General features: G+C 41.1%; 4 protein-coding genes across 6 annotated transcripts; 3 read left to right on the top strand and 1 right to left on the bottom strand.

Moving 5' to 3' along the window:
* Window positions 1–1,611: 1,611 nt before the first annotated feature.
* LOC143461696 (uncharacterized) lies at window positions 1,612–4,847 on the top strand. The gene has a single exon (XM_076959522.1). It carries the CDS (start codon window positions 3,346–3,348, stop codon window positions 4,666–4,668), a length of 1,323 nt encoding a protein of 440 aa, XP_076815637.1. The 5' UTR covers window positions 1,612–3,345; the 3' UTR covers window positions 4,669–4,847.
* Window positions 4,815–9,422, bottom strand: LOC143461694 (uncharacterized). Of its 3 annotated transcripts, none has more exons than XM_076959519.1 (14): window positions 9,287–9,422; window positions 9,025–9,191; window positions 8,757–8,962; window positions 7,787–7,925; window positions 7,366–7,540; window positions 7,204–7,257; window positions 6,973–7,118; window positions 6,720–6,909; window positions 6,411–6,592; window positions 6,156–6,329; window positions 5,617–5,753; window positions 5,437–5,543; window positions 5,197–5,354; window positions 4,815–5,096 (listed from the first exon to the last, which is right to left on the bottom strand). In XM_076959519.1, exons 1-14 carry the CDS (start codon window positions 9,329–9,331, stop codon window positions 5,072–5,074), a joined length of 1,905 nt encoding a protein of 634 aa, XP_076815634.1. In that variant the 5' UTR covers window positions 9,332–9,422; the 3' UTR covers window positions 4,815–5,071. The 3 variants fall into 3 exon arrangements, with proteins under 3 accessions (XP_076815634.1, XP_076815633.1, XP_076815635.1); XM_076959518.1 differs by having other exon boundaries at window positions 7,183–7,257; XM_076959520.1 differs by lacking the exons at window positions 8,757–8,962; window positions 9,025–9,191; window positions 9,287–9,422 and adding an exon at window positions 8,484–8,694 and having other exon boundaries at window positions 7,183–7,257.
* Window positions 9,423–9,509: 87 nt separating this feature from the next.
* Window positions 9,510–11,150, top strand: LOC143461697 (uncharacterized). Its single transcript, XM_076959523.1, has 5 exons — window positions 9,510–9,859; window positions 9,992–10,145; window positions 10,335–10,499; window positions 10,567–10,765; window positions 10,842–11,150. The coding sequence occupies exons 1-5, from the start codon at window positions 9,725–9,727 to the stop codon at window positions 11,023–11,025; spliced, it is 837 nt and encodes a 278-aa protein (XP_076815638.1). The 5' UTR covers window positions 9,510–9,724; the 3' UTR covers window positions 11,026–11,150.
* A 1,680-nt stretch (window positions 11,151–12,830) lies between these two features.
* Window positions 12,831–16,892, top strand: LOC143461695 (somatostatin receptor type 2-like). Its single transcript, XM_076959521.1, has 8 exons — window positions 12,831–13,312; window positions 13,477–13,624; window positions 13,779–13,941; window positions 14,798–15,227; window positions 15,299–15,404; window positions 15,476–15,623; window positions 15,854–16,050; window positions 16,483–16,892. Exons 1-8 carry the CDS (start codon window positions 13,270–13,272, stop codon window positions 16,733–16,735), a joined length of 1,488 nt encoding a protein of 495 aa, XP_076815636.1. The 5' UTR covers window positions 12,831–13,269; the 3' UTR covers window positions 16,736–16,892.
* The last annotated feature ends 11 nt before the right edge of the window (window positions 16,893–16,903 follow it).

Below are 16,903 nucleotides of genomic sequence, written 5' to 3' on the forward strand. Positions count from 1 at the left end.
TTTATATATCAAACATTTGCAATTAAAGCAACAACAACACGAATCATGTTCATATATCGCTTAATCTTGCTTCGGACAAAAGCGTGGACAAGCTTCTTTCCACTACAAGCTTATACGAATGCTGTAGATAAAGAGCTAAACTCATAAAACAACATTTTTTGATATTTTCACCAAAGCACGTTATCTTGAAGATTAATGTTTTGTTTTAATGACGTGGTCTTCTTTGTCTCGCAACGGACACCTAGTTACAAGAACACCGCTGGCCTGTCTATAATGTACACAACTTTATTAAACTTATTCGGCAACAAAACATAAATAAAATCGCTTCTATCGCTTGGCGTAATACCCACACGCATCATCGCTTAGGTCAGGGTGACTGGTATCAAAGTCATACAAGAAAGAATCATGGAAAAGTCACAATTAATATACGAGCCGAATGGTAACAACGTCATAGAAGAAGACAACAGCAAGGACTAATTGTTGGCAAGGTCGAGTAATTTGAAGTAAAAAGATTCTACCAAAGCAGAGATGCTGACGTTCCAAGTATAACTTCACTCATTCTCAATGCGAGTTCGCGCAGTACTTCTACGGAATAATCTTGAAAATGTGATTATTTGCTACTTGAGCACGGCAAGTCCTGCCACTACTTGAAAGAAAGGAAACGTTAAACGTATTTAACAAAGCAATGCAGCTTGTGCAGCTCGCAGGTGGGATATGACGCACCAGTCGTAATCTCTATCCCAGCCCCAGGTAATTACTGCGCCTGCGCAGTAGGGAACTTCTTTTTTCATTATGACGTCGAGCTTAGCGCCTATCTTTTCTTATCGGCGTCAATTATTTCATAGAAATCAGATTGCTCGCACTGTTTATGTCATAGTTATATTTTATTTTTCTTTCACCCTAAGCATCTTGGCATTGAATAACGTAACTAATGCAAATAATCACGTGGTTTACTGGAGTAGAAACAGTTGCCAACTGCGGATGAAGATAATTATCACGTCATGCCGGCATACTATACGTTATCTGATGTCTATATGGGACGATTTATGGTCAATAAAGTTTAAGGGTTTCGTAAAAGTACAATTTTATGTTTATTGGTGAATTCCCTGTTTTCAGGTCAAGGTAATCTTATTCAAAGGTGACTAAACATACTGCGTTACTTAAAGTTAGAAGATTATAACATTGACAGTTTTCTGCGTAAAACAACATACAAAAACAGTATCAAGTTATTATCCTTGCAACGGCAAAACGTAAAAAATTAAAACTGAAATCCAAAACAAAACAAAACCGATAAAGAAATGTCTATAACAACTGTCCATTTATTTGTGCTCATGATAATAAATATATGAAGAGACGAGTGAAAAATATACGAAAAAGTCTCTAATACATATATAGCTACCCAGCACATGGCCTACTGACATGTCATTCAGAGATGGAACAAATTAGCAGAGAAACGTATTTTTTAAAGCAGCTTTACTCGATTTAAAGCAGTAAAGCACAAAATGTTCGGATATTTGTCAATTAAATGTCACATTGGGCTCAGTGGGCAAGCATAAATGTTTTGCTCAACTTTCAAATAATTTGTTCAGATCTGTAACGATAGATCTGACCTTTTAGTATAAACAATTTAAGTTGTTCAACATGGAATAAGATTTTCACAGTTTTATCGATGTTTAATTGTTAATTAGATGATGAAAGAAGGTTTTCTCGAAACGCGTTCAAAGCAAAATCACTGAAAAACAACAAAAAACATCCCTCTCCGTGATTTGTTATTTCTTCGAATAACTCACAATTCCCAACACCTAGTTCCTAAAAAGAACTTGATTTTAAAAAAAATAAATCAGACGCTTTTAACGCTAAATATCAGTTTTCGTAAACAACTTTATCATTTCTCTGTCGAGTCATTCCCGAGATGGTGCCGGAAAAATGCATTAATATTCATTAAATATTCATCATCTTGTCGCAAAGTACGTGTTTGTCGAGCATTTATCTGCGGTTGCCAAGCAACAATGATAGATCACAATCTACCTTTTGTTTGCTTTTTGCGCTCATAAATTAGAGCGAATTTTCATCGGCCAGCGCTGGTGATGTTATTGTGACGTAGGTTCCCACGAACAATCAAGAATGTAGTTTGTTATTTTGGTCGACGAGTCGCGAGTGACCGATGATGAGAGGTTGCGATTGTTCCATATTTCTTTATCGTTCGAAAGCGCGCGGTGAGATGGGCAGCGCGATTAAGCTTCGTTCGGGGCCACTTGAAAGCGAGTTGCCATTTTGCTGAAAGCGAGTCGAGAGCTGGCAATTGTTCCAAGTCCTTACTCGCCACTTCCACTTTGAACAAATCGGTTTTCGCTACTTTAGTTAGTTCCTCGCCTGGCAACTGACCACAAGCGTCGTTCGAATGATTTTAAGCAAACTTTGCCAAAAATTAGGAGCTTGTGGCATTGGCAGAGGGCTTCAACCAGGATTTACAACTTCAAAGAGAAATGAAAGTTCGGTTTCAGTCGCAAGACACAGGACATTAGAACGTGGACGTATTTAGCGCCGGTTGCTTGAGTTGAAAACGAAAGCGCGTTTATTGAATTTTTTACAGGGATTAAAATTTTCTAACATCGGGCAAAAACATGCGTCATACCTAATAATGGGTGTTTCCACATGAGCGCACAGGGGTTAGGCTTGCCGACTTAATCGATAAATTATGGCATCGTCTGCGGGGTTGGGTTAGTTAGTTATAGGTTGTGGTGGAAACGAAATTGAATTAGTTGGGCAAGATAGGAAGTTACAATATGGAAAAAGCGGTCAAGCAGCGTGGGTTGGCTGCTGTTAGCAGAGTGTTCGTCAAAACTTACAAAAGAGTCGAAGCAACTTGTTAACTAGATCGTTCTGAATTAGGTCGAGCTGTACCTTTGTGTACAAGGTTGGTGTGTACTACGCTTTATAAAGGTTACCCCTAATTTGTACGCTACGTACGCTATATGCGCTATGTGTACTTTGTGCATTATTCTTTAAGTGCGCAAATAGCGTTATGTGGTCATAGAACTCATTAAGTTCATGTCATAGACTATTGATCTCGTAGCTTCGCCAGATAGTTCAGATAACGCAACGAGCAAGATATCAAGGGACCGCTTTAGAAATGCGGAACTTTGAACTCGAGAAGAACTCTGAATGAACTCAGCGCTATTGCTGCGATGGGGTCAGGTTTGAAGTTATATCTCGCGCTTTATCTTCATCACATTATTTTCTCGTCGCAGGTCTATGGCAGCAGCTTCCAGATATTCAAGAAGTGTTGTAAGAATTTCTGTTTAATGTGTTTTCGATGACGTCAGGTGAGAAAACGTCATAAAGATGAAGGAAAAAGTTGATATTAAAAACTCACTGTCCAATCAGCTCACACCAAAACTTGGTGCGAAATCACTCAAGCGTAGAAGACCCCGTTTGACCGGAAAAGACTCAGAAGTTGAAAGGTCAGCTCAGGAACTTCTCAATGCTTTAAGGGGTGAACTGCCCTCCGAACTTAAAGGGTTCGAGCCCCTGCCCGCGATTCAACCACAATGTGGCGCTGATGAGAATGTGGACAACTTCAACAAAAAGAAGAAAGAAAAGTACTCCAACAATAATGACGTCACAATGATAGACGTATCTCTTACTGGATATACTGATGTGGAGAAGAAGAATCCGCTGTTTGCATCTGGACGTCGGCGGAACACTCTGATAAGCGCAAACACGATGGGAGAGGATGAGATAGAAGATGAGGAGGAGAAAGGGAATCGCGGGAGCAGGAGGAAGATCAATGGAAGAGAGTTTTCTTCATTTGGAGATTTTTCTGAAGAATTTGAGAATAAGAAGAAGAACTTCACGAGACGAAGCAAGCGCCGAGAACCACAGATCGACGCCACATCGTCATCATGTACTCTGGAAGAGAGCAAGGACGTTCTAGAAGACGAAGAAGTCTCGCTAACTCCTCCAAGGAAGCGACTCGATCCTTCGAATTCAACGATGGACACCCCGATTAGGAACCTCTCGCTTCGAGATACTTCTTCCGACTTCCCTAGCTCTAATCCTAGAAGAAAAGAACGCCGGAACAGGAGAACATCAATTCTAGATGAGGAGTCCCAGATGACGGGAACTTCCTCGGATTGTCTAAAGATACCTCATCACAATAACTCCCTTGATGACCCACACAATCTGCGCCGTAGACGACCGCGCAGATCGCGTCGCCCTACCCTAGGAGCGACGTCAGAAAGTGCGATTGATTGTGGAGTTTCTGACGTCACAAGCGTTTTTTCTGACGACTTAAATGAAACCTACGACCCTACGTTTGGTGACGTCACTGCAAGAAGGAAGGATTCAAAATGTAGTATTTCTGGGAACTTGGTTGATTCAAATGACTTCATGGAAGACTTAGACAATACTGCTGGTATATTTACGTCACCGAAACGTCATAAAAAACGATCTCAGCGTCGTCTGACTGAGCACGAAAACGAAGACGCTGACGACCTTTTCAGCTCAGCCAATCAACGTTCATTATCGAGAATGTCTAAATATGGCTCGAATGACGTCAACAAACATGATTCCAGTTTTTCGAATGACGTCATGACTAATTACGCTCGACGTCGATGCAGCAAATATCTTCCCCCACTTTCCGAAAACTCGACAAAATTTTCTTGAAATTATTTTCCTGTTATTGAGTTATCGAAGACTTTGTTCGAACGTGGCGTGTTTTTAACGCCACTCTTGTGACGCCACAAAGTGTTTTCTAAAAATCATTAACCTCAGAGAAAATAAAAGTATTTTTAAAGTTTATGACGTAAAACTGTTTTGGAAATAAAAGTGTCGTTTATATTTTGCCATTGACTCTGGGAAGCGGAAATTACGATGCTAACCACTATAGCGCAATAAAGAGCATGCTGACGTACAATTAGTGAACAAGGGCTTTGTTAAAACATGCAAGATAATACAATTGTGCTACATGTTGGTAGCATGGCCAGCAAACCCACAATACGGTGTAAGTGTATTAGCCTTGACCTCCCTTCGAGTGCTCCCAGGGTCGGACACCTTTCATTCATGACATTCACCGCTGGGTGACAGTAGGAAGCCTTTGTACACAGAAACAAAATATTCTTCGAAACTTTTCTTTTTTTAATAAATTTTTTTTATTTGGAAAACTTCATTATTTCAATTACGTCACATACGTACCTCCTGTCGTCGGAAGAGGTTTCACTTCCTGATGACGTAGGGCTTGAACTTTTCTGTTTATGAGGGATTACAATCTTACCACGAGATGGCGTGTTGGAATGTTTTTTTTGTCTGCTTGCGGTGAGGGCTGGACGTTGACTAACCACTGGGAGGGCCACCTGGTGTTGAAGACAATTTATGACGATCCATCGAAGTAAAACCGCGATTTTTGGCGTTACATTTTACTCCATTGCATCTCACCTTCTTACTGATGACGCAGGTGATATCCTGCAGTGGCAGAAAGAGCCCGTGTTTCTGTTTGGTGAAGAAATATCTTTTGCCGTTCAAGTATCCATCATGGAGGCCATCTGGCATATAAAAGTGAGCAGTCACAATGGGCATTCTTGCATCATAACGCTCTAAAATGTGCACTGTACGTACCGGCCGTATCGAGCTCTAGACCGACGTAGACCACATTGGCCGTCCTTACCGCATCGAGGTGGCCCAGGTACCTGACCAGCCCTACCTTGTTACCCTTGAACAGAACTTGATCGTTCATGTGCACTCGTAGCTTGGAACTAGGAAACAGAATATGTTAGAAGTCAGTTTTCTACTTTTGACCTGGTAAGAATTGAACAAACGTCAAAAGGAAATATACAGTCGCGTGTGAATTTGTGCTAAGCTTGACATTTGGCATAAACTGACAGAGTAAAAAATGTTTTTCTGGCGCAGATAAAAAAATTTTTTTTATCCAAAGTTTCGACAATCTCTGCTGGTTCGCTTCATCATGGCAAGTTCAGAATAAACAATAATTTTAATTTAAAGCAATAAAATAATAATAGAGGACAATTAAGGGATAGTTGGGATGATTGAGAGCAAAGTTTTCGAAGTAACTCCTCATGCACAGAAGTGGTCTTAGAACCAAGACAGTGGAAAACATATTTATTAATAAGAACCCGAAATCTTGTATCTGCTCATACTTCTGCAGGTAGATCAGCTTCCTCAGGTCCCGTAACACTGGGTTCCTACCAGAGCTATCAGTGACGTAAGGACTCGATGCAAAACCTAGCAGACCACTGCTCTTGAAGAAAGAGGTGCACATCTGGCACTTGCATCCGAGGATGGGACCAGGGAATATGGAAGATGAGGCGGAACTTTAAAAGAAAATGTTTTCATCCTGAGAAAGATTCTGTAGCGATGACGTGATGCATGTGGTATTGTGCTGTCATAATTACCTCTTTGATCTTGGCGAACTCAGAGACACGATTCCTTTATCTCTCTGATTGCTCACACCACTCGTGCCATATTTCGTCATAGTTACGTCATCGCTGACGTCATCTAAACTCTCATCATCATATTGAACGTCGACGCTGTAATCATCTTCAACTCTCCTTCGCTCATTCTCGTATTTCCTCAACTGCACAATGACGCATTTATCACGTAATAATTTGTCACAAGAAGCGAGCGGTGAGAAAAAATGAGACCAATTCGAAATTATTATTTCCCAAAAATGTCTCTACTTTTCATTATGACGTCATAATTACCTGTATGTTTTGTATTGCTTGCTGCAGTGAGACGATTTCTTTCTTTGCCTGGCTCAGCTCTGATTCAAGTACCACATTTTTATCACTTCTCTTCCGCGATAAAACCTTAAGATCGCGATTTCGCGTCTCCAGTTGTTTGTGACGATGCTCGAGATTCCGATGATCGAAGTATCCGAGATCGGAAGAATACCTGGAGCAAAATCAGATGATCATCATCCGCTGAGTTTGAAAGAGAAGAATCATTTAAACCCACTTCCTGTCCGATGTGCCTGTTCCGACCGAACTTTGCACCGGGTTCTGTGTCGATGACGTCGTCAACTTTGGGCACAAACAGCGGACGTTTAATTTCTTTCCGCATTCGAAGCGGATTCCTTTGATATCGATGCTGTTAGGGCTTTCCTGATAGTTCAAGAAACAGAGTGAGGTTTAAAATCGATGATTTTTTGCGGAAATACGGATTTACTTTGTGGTTTGTTTCACCAACCATGACTTCACATTCCTCCAACGACTTGATTTGCGTGCAGGGAAGCAGAATTTCCTGGAAAACAGGAAGTAGCCAAACGTGATTGCATTATTCGTTTCAAACTCATCCATTTAGCTTTTTACATCTTATTATTGTTATTCAATTTGTTAATTAGCGAATTACGTCAGTTTGCGAGCCGACGTCAGTCAGGCAAATCGTTTGGCAATCCATTTCCTGTACAGTTTGCATCGAAAAATGCGTCATTTCCGGTGGGGGAGGAGATGGACTTCTGGGAAGAGCCTGGTTCTCCAGAAGTTGTTGTATTTCTCGCTTCTGTTCTTCGACCAAATTTTCAAGTCTATGAAATATTAATGGACAGTATGTGACGTCACAGTGGGCTGGTCATGGCTCGATCGAAAGGAATTGTCAAACACCAGCTCGGAGATGAAAATTAGATCTTAAGCGCTTAATTAGATTGGAATTAACTCGTAAACAGGCAGCTTTGAAATACCAGCGCCCGAGGCAAGGAAAAGATGAAAGAAACATGTAATTATGACGAAACCATGTTCGTGCTACGTCACAATCACAGAAAATTTACTCGAACCTGCGTTTTTCTTTCAACAAATCTGCAACTTCCGCACATAGGGGAACCACCCCACGTCGTGACGCTCTGATGACGAAAGCAACTGCTTGTGACGCAGTCGATTTATCAGCATTGACATCGGAAAGTGGAAAGTCTGCATCTGAGAGAAGGTCATGATTATGATTAGCCAAAGCGCGACAGAAAGATGAACAAGTTCAACACATCAAAGGATTTGAACTTGATCACAGCTCTGCTTATTTGATGTTTTCCAACAAATGTATCAAAAAAACATGAGATACGTCACAAAGAAATATGATTACGCTAAGCACGTGACACCACTCGCTCAAACGAGATGAGAAAATGTCCATCTGCTTGGGTTCCCACGCTCGTATGAATGACGTAATAATGGGGTAACCAGTTAATGTTATACCAAGTAGAACAAACAATGGCAAAATTTTTTCGCAAATTACAATAATCGCGTCGTGGTTATTATTTCCAATCAAGGAATTGGGAAGAGCATTGCTACCTAATTTTCACTTGTTTGTTACATCACAAACACTTGTAAATTAAACAAATAAAGACGTAATAAAGGCAACATATGACGTATCTAGACTCGCAATACGATGTGATTGTGAAATTAGTTGAAGACGACCAATTAACTTTTTTGACACACTCAACTGCACAAGGACGATCACTGTTCACGCATGACTGCTCTTACTATTAAGTTGACCCCAATCGACCTCTAGAGCCTCGTCAATGACCTCCTGGAATGGTTCCAAGACGGACAACGACGAAGCGATCCCACATCCGTCTTTCCTCTTGTTCTGCTTTGAACCTGAAGAGCTCAAAGATCTCCGCGCGAACATCTCCCCTCTACCCTCGTCCAACGCATTATGACGCCACAATTGTATTATGACGCGATGAAATATTGATGACCGTCACGTGAAATCATTCATTATGCATGAACCTTAACACCTGACGTCATAATCACCTTTTAACGATCTTCTCATTTTGCGAGTAGCCCGTGACGTCAGTAGTGATGACTTGTTTTCATCTCCACTTCTGAAACGAACAGAAATCTTCTTTCTCGCTAAGTCATTATGACGTAGACCGTCGTCACTGTTATTGATTTCATCTTGAAGGAGATTTCCCTCGCGTTCGAGGCTTGGCAACGTCACCATTGATGACGTCTGTGAGCTAATAAACTACGGTTTCTGAGAGGCTGAGTTAAAAGTGATTGTTTATGACGTCATAATTACCTCACATATGACTCGTTTTTGCAGCTTGAGCTTGGTGACGTATCAGTGACATCGCCATGACAACTGTCGATAGATAAAATACTGTGAAAACTCATCAGAGCAAAGTTGAAATAATCGAACTGGAATGAAGCTGATTCTGGTCGCGACCAGTTGCGCGCGATCTTCGTCTAAAATGAGACGAGGCAGAAATCAGGGCGAGTTTAGTCTATAATCAGATGAAAGCCAACTCAGCTTCAATTATCGACGACAAACCGACACTTACTCGAGGCGTTGTCGCTGTGTTGTCATGACAATTAGAGGTTACCATGGTTTCTGCGACTAATTTCGTATTTTGCTTTATCTTTGAAATGCCGCCAAGCTGCTGCCGAGAAAAAGCTCTGTTGTGGGTTGCCTTGTAAATTTCCTTCGTTCATTTGATGGATAACTTTGTTGGTTTCATTGTTTCTTGAATGGATGGATTCAGGTTTTTCATTCAATGATATCATCATAATCTTATCGTCATGATTTTGTCTTTGTCGATTTAATTTTGCTGACTGGGCAGTTATAGCGACTCGCTCCTTTCGTTCAATCGCTACAAAGAGAGACGACGCGGGATGTTCATCCATTCAACCGTAACATCAGCAAATATTTAACTTACAAAGACGCCGACGTCGCGCTTGCATTGTTTCGTCATAATTACTGTAGAGTAGCTTGAAGTAGGATGGTTTGGAAATTGAATTTCTTCTACAACAAGCCAGGCAGTGGTGAGGGAGAGTTCGAATACGCGCGAGGGCTCAGCGTGTCCCCCCACACTGGAAACGTCATAATAGGAGACATAAACAACAAAAGAATCCAGGTTGTTTTTGAATGACACTGAAGAAGGTTCAAGGTCAAAATTAGCAAGATATCGATATTTTGGGGGGAATGCAGCAGGAACCATTTCCGATTTGCTGACGTCATAACATGGCTTGGTTTGTTATATTTTTAGATTTTGGACGACCAGTATAATTACGTCACAGGATGGAAAATTAAAGTGAATGAGTCTCTCCTCTGCCCTCATGCACTCCACCGCGTCAACAACGAGATTTTAGCAGCAACCATTGAAGGCTACACAACCCTGTGGCACTGCCCCGACGTAAAAGGTAATGACGTGAATCACCCATTATTGCTTCACTTATAAATACTTTTTCACTTTCTTGTAACCAGTTATAAGTCGCCACGTGCAAGAATTAACCTAGTCTTGTGCTCTCCTGCTCTACCTTGCGGTCATTTCACTTCCATTTTAATGTTATTGGACAATGCTTGTATTGTGACGTGACATATCACTGTAGACCTCAGCGATTATAAACCCGAGCTTCGTCTTGCATTCGGCAACGATTACTTTGTCTTCCCGCGCGCAATCTCAACTACGAGGAAGGGCCATCTCGTGGTATCGGATGTGGGGAAACACCGAATATCTTTGCACGACCTGAATGGAACTTTGATTAGAGATCTCGGTATGGTCTGCTCTGTAACGCAAATTTGTGTGAAGCCTCAACCTGCAAAAACTTTCATAACTTCTAGGAAAGCTTGGAACTGATGACGCAACAGAGTTCAATTGGCCTTATTACGTAAATTGTGACGCAACAGGCCGAATTATGGTGTCGGATTCGCATAACAGATGCGTCAAGTTGTTCGATGAGGATCTGAGATTTCTCGGAAGTTTCGGGAAAGACGTCTTCACCTGCTGCACCGGGGTCAACTACCTCGACCAACACGGGGGGTGAGTCTGCCCCTGGGTGCGAGTGCTTGGTGGTAGCTTCTGTGACGTAATAATAAACGTGCCATACATTTGGCAGGAGGTACTTTGTTGGCGATTATGACTCACAAAGCTTCATCGAGTTGAGCAAGGAAGGCAAAGTGGTCGACTACATCGCGCGTGACTTGAAATATCCTTTGTCACAGGTTGAATTCGACCAACAAGGAAGGATTGTGACGACATGCTTCCCGGGATTCTACGTCTACTCGGAAGAACAGTTGTGACCAAACAATAAGAATATTATGTTGTCACAAAGCCATCGCGTGTATAATGCAAATAATTAATTTTCAGGACAAATTTATTCAAATATAAAGGCTAATCATCGTCACCTGGCGAAAACAATTTAAAATTTCATGATAATTTTGGCTGGATGAGAGTAATCAGCGCACACATTAAATGAACTTTGAACTAGATTAAAATTCGCCTCAGAATAATCTTAGCTGCGTATAATCTGACAATTTATTAAAATGTTATGAAAACTTTTGCCAACTTCAACCCAAACCACCAAAAACATTTCAAAATATCGCGACTATCGCATGTGTAGTGGTGCAGGGCGTTTGTGACATAACAATGTGGAAACGACAATTCAAAAATTACTGTGCTGATCTTCTTCACATGATCAGACATGGAGCAACATGATCGACTTCCCTTGTCATTTAGGAGTATACGTCATAATATATCCGCTTTATGACTTCACAATGCACCACATTATAGATTTGTTACAACACAGATTAATTGAGATTGACCTATCTTATCCACTGTAGAAAAACTTGGAAAGGTCAGAGGGTAACCTGATTGTCACGTCATCCTGACGATCTATCATGAAATTTTTATGCAATCGCGAATATATTAAACGATTGGATTCAAAATCAGTTCCAAGACAAAAAATGCAGCGAAACAAGAAGAAGAATTCAAAAACTAATCTTGCTCCAGCTTTAGTCGTTAATTCATTTTCTCTGACCATTGTTATCCAATAACGACAAATTATGACGTGGCCGAGAATTGAATGTAAATTCGGTCGAAGAAAATTTCCATCCAAGTTATTTTGCAAAAAGATTGAGCAAAATATTCCCGGTGAGCTTTCATTGGTTTAAAATTTCACTCATGACGGAGCATGAATGACGTCGACGTTCGTCTAAATTTTTTTAAATGGACGTCATTAGCGGTGCTGACGTCACAGCCAAGCTAATAAATCTAAAATGTTTATAAATGCTGATAAGGATAACCGCAATCCTATGGGCAGGCCATGCTGTCAGATGCTGCTGTAATGTTGGCTACGACTTAGCTTCAGGTCATGTTAACACTAGTTATAAGATGCAGGTTGTAGTTCTACGGATAGAACGATTAGAAAGGTTGAAGGAAGGGAAAATGGAACTTTTCATTCATCTGTTCCACGGATGACGTTTGCTCGGTGAATGAAGCGATAAATTTATCGTCTCCCTGAACAATTGCTAACGTGACGAAGTCGAATTAAAACAGCGATGGAAAGTGGATTGATTTTTTATTCAGAACGTCGGGAGCTGCTAAGTCGACAAATTAGTTAAAAGCGTCGATTGTAATGAAGCGGACAGACACGAAGGATAAGAATCGTGAAAAGTTCTTTTCAACTGAGCGGCAAATATAGAAGATCGCCGCGCAAAAGATTGTGACGTAGATTGTGGTGAATTATGAAGCGATGACCGGAAAGCTATTGCATTGTCAGGCGTGTGTTAGAACGGAAATTGTCTTATAAGTGTAAACACAGTGAGACACAAATAAGTGGAAATGTTCCTAGAAGGAGCGTTGATTTGTTTTTACAGAATAAACAGCGGTTGATTGCTCGCAATGTCTCGCTTAGACGTTTACATGTCAGGTCGTGACTAGAATTTCTGGAGATGAAACTTTGAGATTTGATTAATTTCTTTTTTGCAATCTAGCGAGTCTGGCAAGTAAGTCTCGGGAAACGACTCATTAATCTTTGTGACGTAACAATCAGCCATTTCGATGCAAAAATCTCCGTGGCAGAAGTAACATTTCATTGTGTGCTTTGGAGTTTGTCAGAAAAGAAAAGGATAAAAGGTTGTTGAGAGAAGTTATTATGATGTCACAAACAAATATTAAAAAATTAATAAAAAAAATATTTGTTTGGTCAATATTTCGTATTTTTAATTAGAAAGCAAGAAAGGTTTTTGCTGAATTAATGCGGCGTAAATGATACAACTTTGCCAATCAAGGTTATTACGTCATTGAAATTATCAACTTGATGCTTACACAGGCAAGCTCAGTATCAGTAAAAGTTTGAGTTTTTATCTAAAATGGAAGTTTTTTAGCCTTTCTTAAACCCTTTTTGGTTTAGAAAAAGATCTTACCCCAGTCTTCCCGTAAAGTGCAACAACTTCTGCGCTAAACACATTTATTTATCGGACAGCTTTTACTATTTTTAAGGTGGTTGTTGTTAAATTACTCCGGACCATAAATTTTGATGCAAAATGTCATTGATAGCCACCTCAAATGGGCCACTCACTGAAGTTGGTGAGTTGGGTTGTAATTTATTATGAAAAAACAAAATTTTTAAAATTTGGTAAAAATATTCGAAACGCCCTCAGCAGTTATAGACGAAAACTTGGTACTTTTCTCAAAATTAAAAACGAAATGATATGGTGGAAAATTTTTAAATAAATTTGAACAATTTCCAGAGAAAGAGATTTGTAAGATCCAACAGGAACCTCAGATCGCGTTTGGTGTTGTCATGATCGCGCTTATCATCATCGGATTGGTCGGCAACATCCTCGTAATCCTCACCATTCTGCTCCTCCAAGAGTTTAAGAAATCCGTCACCAACTGGTGAGGTCATCAACGCTGATGACGTACAATTGACTTGTAAAGAAGTAGCCAAGGAAGTTATAAGCACCTTGATGCTCCAACAAAGTTTTGCTCGTGACAGATATGACGCTATTTTGGTTGATTAATGTCAATTTGTGATGTTTGTTTTATGCAGGTACATTTTGCAACTGGCCCTGGCTGACACATTATTCCTTGCCATGCTCTCCCTCACAGCTCAGAGTTCAATCATTGGGAGGTGGATCCACCCGGAGTGGGTTTGCAAGTTCAAGGAGGGAGTCATCTTCATCAACTATTACGCAAGCATCTACTTTCTCGTGGTGAGGAAATGACCATGATTTGGATTTTCGATGAAAACTTTGTAGATTTTTAGTTGTGTTGTGGCCTTGAAATTTAAATCATATATAGATTAGTATACACCGGTGTTTGCTGGTACATATTACTTCAGTTTGCTAAAACCTGGAGTATGTTCTAGGCCTATTCTTTAAATTACAAATGTGCTTGATGAATTCTTTAAATGTGAGGATAGTAGAACGTGACGGGTCCAAAGCACAAAGATTGTGACGCAATTTCGTGATTGGTAGGAAGTCCAAAAATACTTTGCTGAGCATTGATTGATGACTTGGAACAATTTCATAATTATAATTGGCTCGCATCAGAGAATTTTTAATCATTTTATGTTACTTCTGGCCAAAATTTGCTTTGTTTTGAAGGTTTGTGCTGGCCACTAAAGTTATAGTAAATAAAGAAGATGGTATTTTGGCAAAGTGTAAGTTTTTATCTTTTCCACTGGCCCCTTAATTTTAAGTAAAATTGCTCATTATCCTAATTCAGTGCTAAGTCAATTTGGTAATTGCTGGTTTGCTGCTCATCGCTTTATGTTAGTATCGCTCGACGTGCTTTGTTTCAAAGCATTGTTTGCTAACAAGCACGATAAAGCGGAACGCTTCTTTGATAATATGAGGGAGCAGAGCGGAGTGGATTATGACCAAATAAGTTCATTGATTTCGTCAAATATGTCGTCATATATACGTCACCGTTCAACGTTGCATCACTTAAAAAATGTTTTGTCGTCGTTTTATGAAACTCCCTCCCACTCAAAAAATCCAAGCTGCACGATTTGGACGTCGTAGAAATAAATTGTTGGGTCATAATTAACATTTCTTATCTTTGCAGGTGATGAGCCTTGACCGCTACCTGGCTGTGACGAAAGCATTTGCGTCAAGCACATGGGTGACGTCACTACGTAGCCCTATTGCGTCTTACATCATCAGCATAGTAGGGTGGTCGGCGAGTATTCTGGCCTGCATCATTCTCTACCAGAACGCCAAGGTCAACGATTGCCAGATCTGTGGCTTCGACTTCGGCCACGTCAGTAACATTCCAACATCACAACACGTCACCGCCTCACAGACGACGAACGAAAACTTCACCGAGATAAACGTCAACATGACGTCACCAGAGGGGGATGAAAATACAATAGATTTCTCAGAAAACTTGGATGAATTTGAAGCAGGATTCTTCGACTACGAGCTGCCTTACGAAGTACTTCGGCAGATTTATGAAGATTACCTGAATGAAGCGATGAAGAGAAGCCAGTCAACAGGTGCCCACCTCGCCTCCATTCATAGTGTTGCTCGCTTCGATTGGTTAAGTGATGAGTTGGTTGTTTTATAGCGTCGCCTGACGTCAAGCCAACAGCTCCAACGCTCTCTGGTGAAGAAGAGGAGACAACGTCCACGGAGGGGTTGAAATATGTCCTCACTTTCCACCGATTCTGCAAGTAAGTCTCGAGATTTTGTTTGTACGACACCACGTCCAACCATATGCTTCATGGTAAACATATCTTGCCAGACACACCAACCAACCAACCTTGTTCGTCTGGTTGTGGACCAACTTCATCATCGCCTTCCTCATCCCATTATTCCTCATCTCGTTCTTCTACGGCATGATCATCTCCACCATCATGAAAGCCAAATCCGTCGGAAATAGCGAGTCACAGGTGAACTGGTTGTTTCGTATCTTGCCGTGTTATTTATTCTTCACCATTGACTGTGGGGAGGGGGGGAATGGTACTAACATTGTTACGTCATAGTAATACAATAACATACTGACAACCAACCAATCCATGAAGGTAAAAAGGAGGCAAAGTCATGTGGTCTTAAAACGTGCAAGATGTTTATCTACTTATATATTTTATTTTAACAACCCCATACTTATGACTCTTTCCAGCGGACCTATCGTCGCAAAGTCACCATGATCGTATTGGGGCTGGTCATATTATTCGTGGTCTCCTGGTCGCCATGGTATATCGTCAAAATTGCTCAGATCTACGGGATTGACCTTGGCCTTGAAGCTTGCAGGAAACTGGGGGACGCGGTTCGCGCCATTGCTTACCTCAACAGCGCCCTCAATCCATACTTTTACAGGTGAGTGACGGTAATGATGACGTCATGAAGTCATGTTAAGCTTACGGTACGTGACAGTTGGGACTAAGATTTCAGCGATTTTGTGTGATTTATTCGGTAAGTTTAATGGAGGCTGGTGATTGGTTGGCGCCCTGTCACGTTTCAACCTTTCACATCCGGAATCGTAACAGCGGAAATACGCAAATAATTCTCTTCTTACTCTGGGTATTATTACGTCATAAATCACAATGTCTTAGATGTATTATTACCAGATATGTTTGACTAGCGCTGGCAACTTTCCTTGGACAATCGTGACAACTTCATGCGATTGTGATGACCCGCCAGCATGAGTCGACAAATTAAAATATTTTAGCATCTCGCTTATTTAATCAGCCGACCACTTTTGACCTTTCATTGCGTAGCAACTTTTGTGACGTCATAATTACATCGCAGCTTCCTGGGCAGCCACTTCCGGGATAGGTTGATGAGAGCAGGAAAGAAGGTCCGGATTCCATCCACGAAAGGGAGCCGCCTCAGCTCCGGAGGATCTGGTCGTCGCAGGAGGAAGTGGAGCACCAGCAACAGCGGGAGCAACAAGCAGGTCCGGATGCAGTGCGTCAAGCAGGGGGAAGCACCTAAGGAGGAAGAGCTGATGGTGCAGAGCACTGCGCAGAAGACGGAGCGGACCATCCTCCCCATCGTATAGACGCTGGTGGGGGAGGGACTCGAGAATAATGGGATCGCGGCTCGGAACGATTTTGTTTGAAATCCTTGATGTTTGACTTAACTTTCTGCACAAATATCCTGCAAATGAACCACCTTGCTCTACTTGCTTGTAACATAATAAAAATGTTACCGCGCAACCTGTTGTGGT

The sequence above is a fragment of the Clavelina lepadiformis genome, chromosome 6 (assembly GCF_947623445.1).
Source record: "Clavelina lepadiformis chromosome 6, kaClaLepa1.1, whole genome shotgun sequence".
NCBI lineage: Eukaryota > Metazoa > Chordata > Ascidiacea > Aplousobranchia > Clavelinidae > Clavelina > Clavelina lepadiformis.

Excerpts from the sequence above, each read along its gene's own strand:
- LOC143461694 (XM_076959518.1), bottom strand. The coding sequence starts at position 9,331 with ATGGTAACCTCTAATTGTCATGACAACACAGCGACAACGCCTCGA. Across the intron at positions 5,544-5,616 it reads TCTAGAGCTCGATACGGCCG|ATGGCCTCCATGATGGATAC; the intron begins GTACGTACAGTG and ends TTTATATGCCAG. Across the intron at positions 5,097-5,196 it reads ACCTCTTCCGACGACAGGAG|GCTTCCTACTGTCACCCAGC; the intron begins GTACGTATGTGA and ends CTGTGTACAAAG.
- LOC143461695 (XM_076959521.1), top strand. The coding sequence starts at position 13,270 with ATGTCATTGATAGCCACCTCAAATGGGCCACTCACTGAAGTTG. Across the intron at positions 15,228-15,298 it reads GAAGAGAAGCCAGTCAACAG|CGTCGCCTGACGTCAAGCCA; the intron begins GTGCCCACCTCG and ends GTTGTTTTATAG. Across the intron at positions 16,051-16,482 it reads CTCAATCCATACTTTTACAG|CTTCCTGGGCAGCCACTTCC; the intron begins GTGAGTGACGGT and ends ATTACATCGCAG.
- LOC143461696 (XM_076959522.1), top strand. The coding sequence starts at position 3,346 with ATGAAGGAAAAAGTTGATATTAAAAACTCACTGTCCAATCAGCTCACA.
- LOC143461697 (XM_076959523.1), top strand. The coding sequence starts at position 9,725 with ATGGTTTGGAAATTGAATTTCTTCTACAACAAGCCAGGCAGTGGTGAG. Across the intron at positions 10,500-10,566 it reads AACTTTGATTAGAGATCTCG|GAAAGCTTGGAACTGATGAC; the intron begins GTATGGTCTGCT and ends CATAACTTCTAG. Across the intron at positions 10,766-10,841 it reads TACCTCGACCAACACGGGGG|GAGGTACTTTGTTGGCGATT; the intron begins GTGAGTCTGCCC and ends TACATTTGGCAG.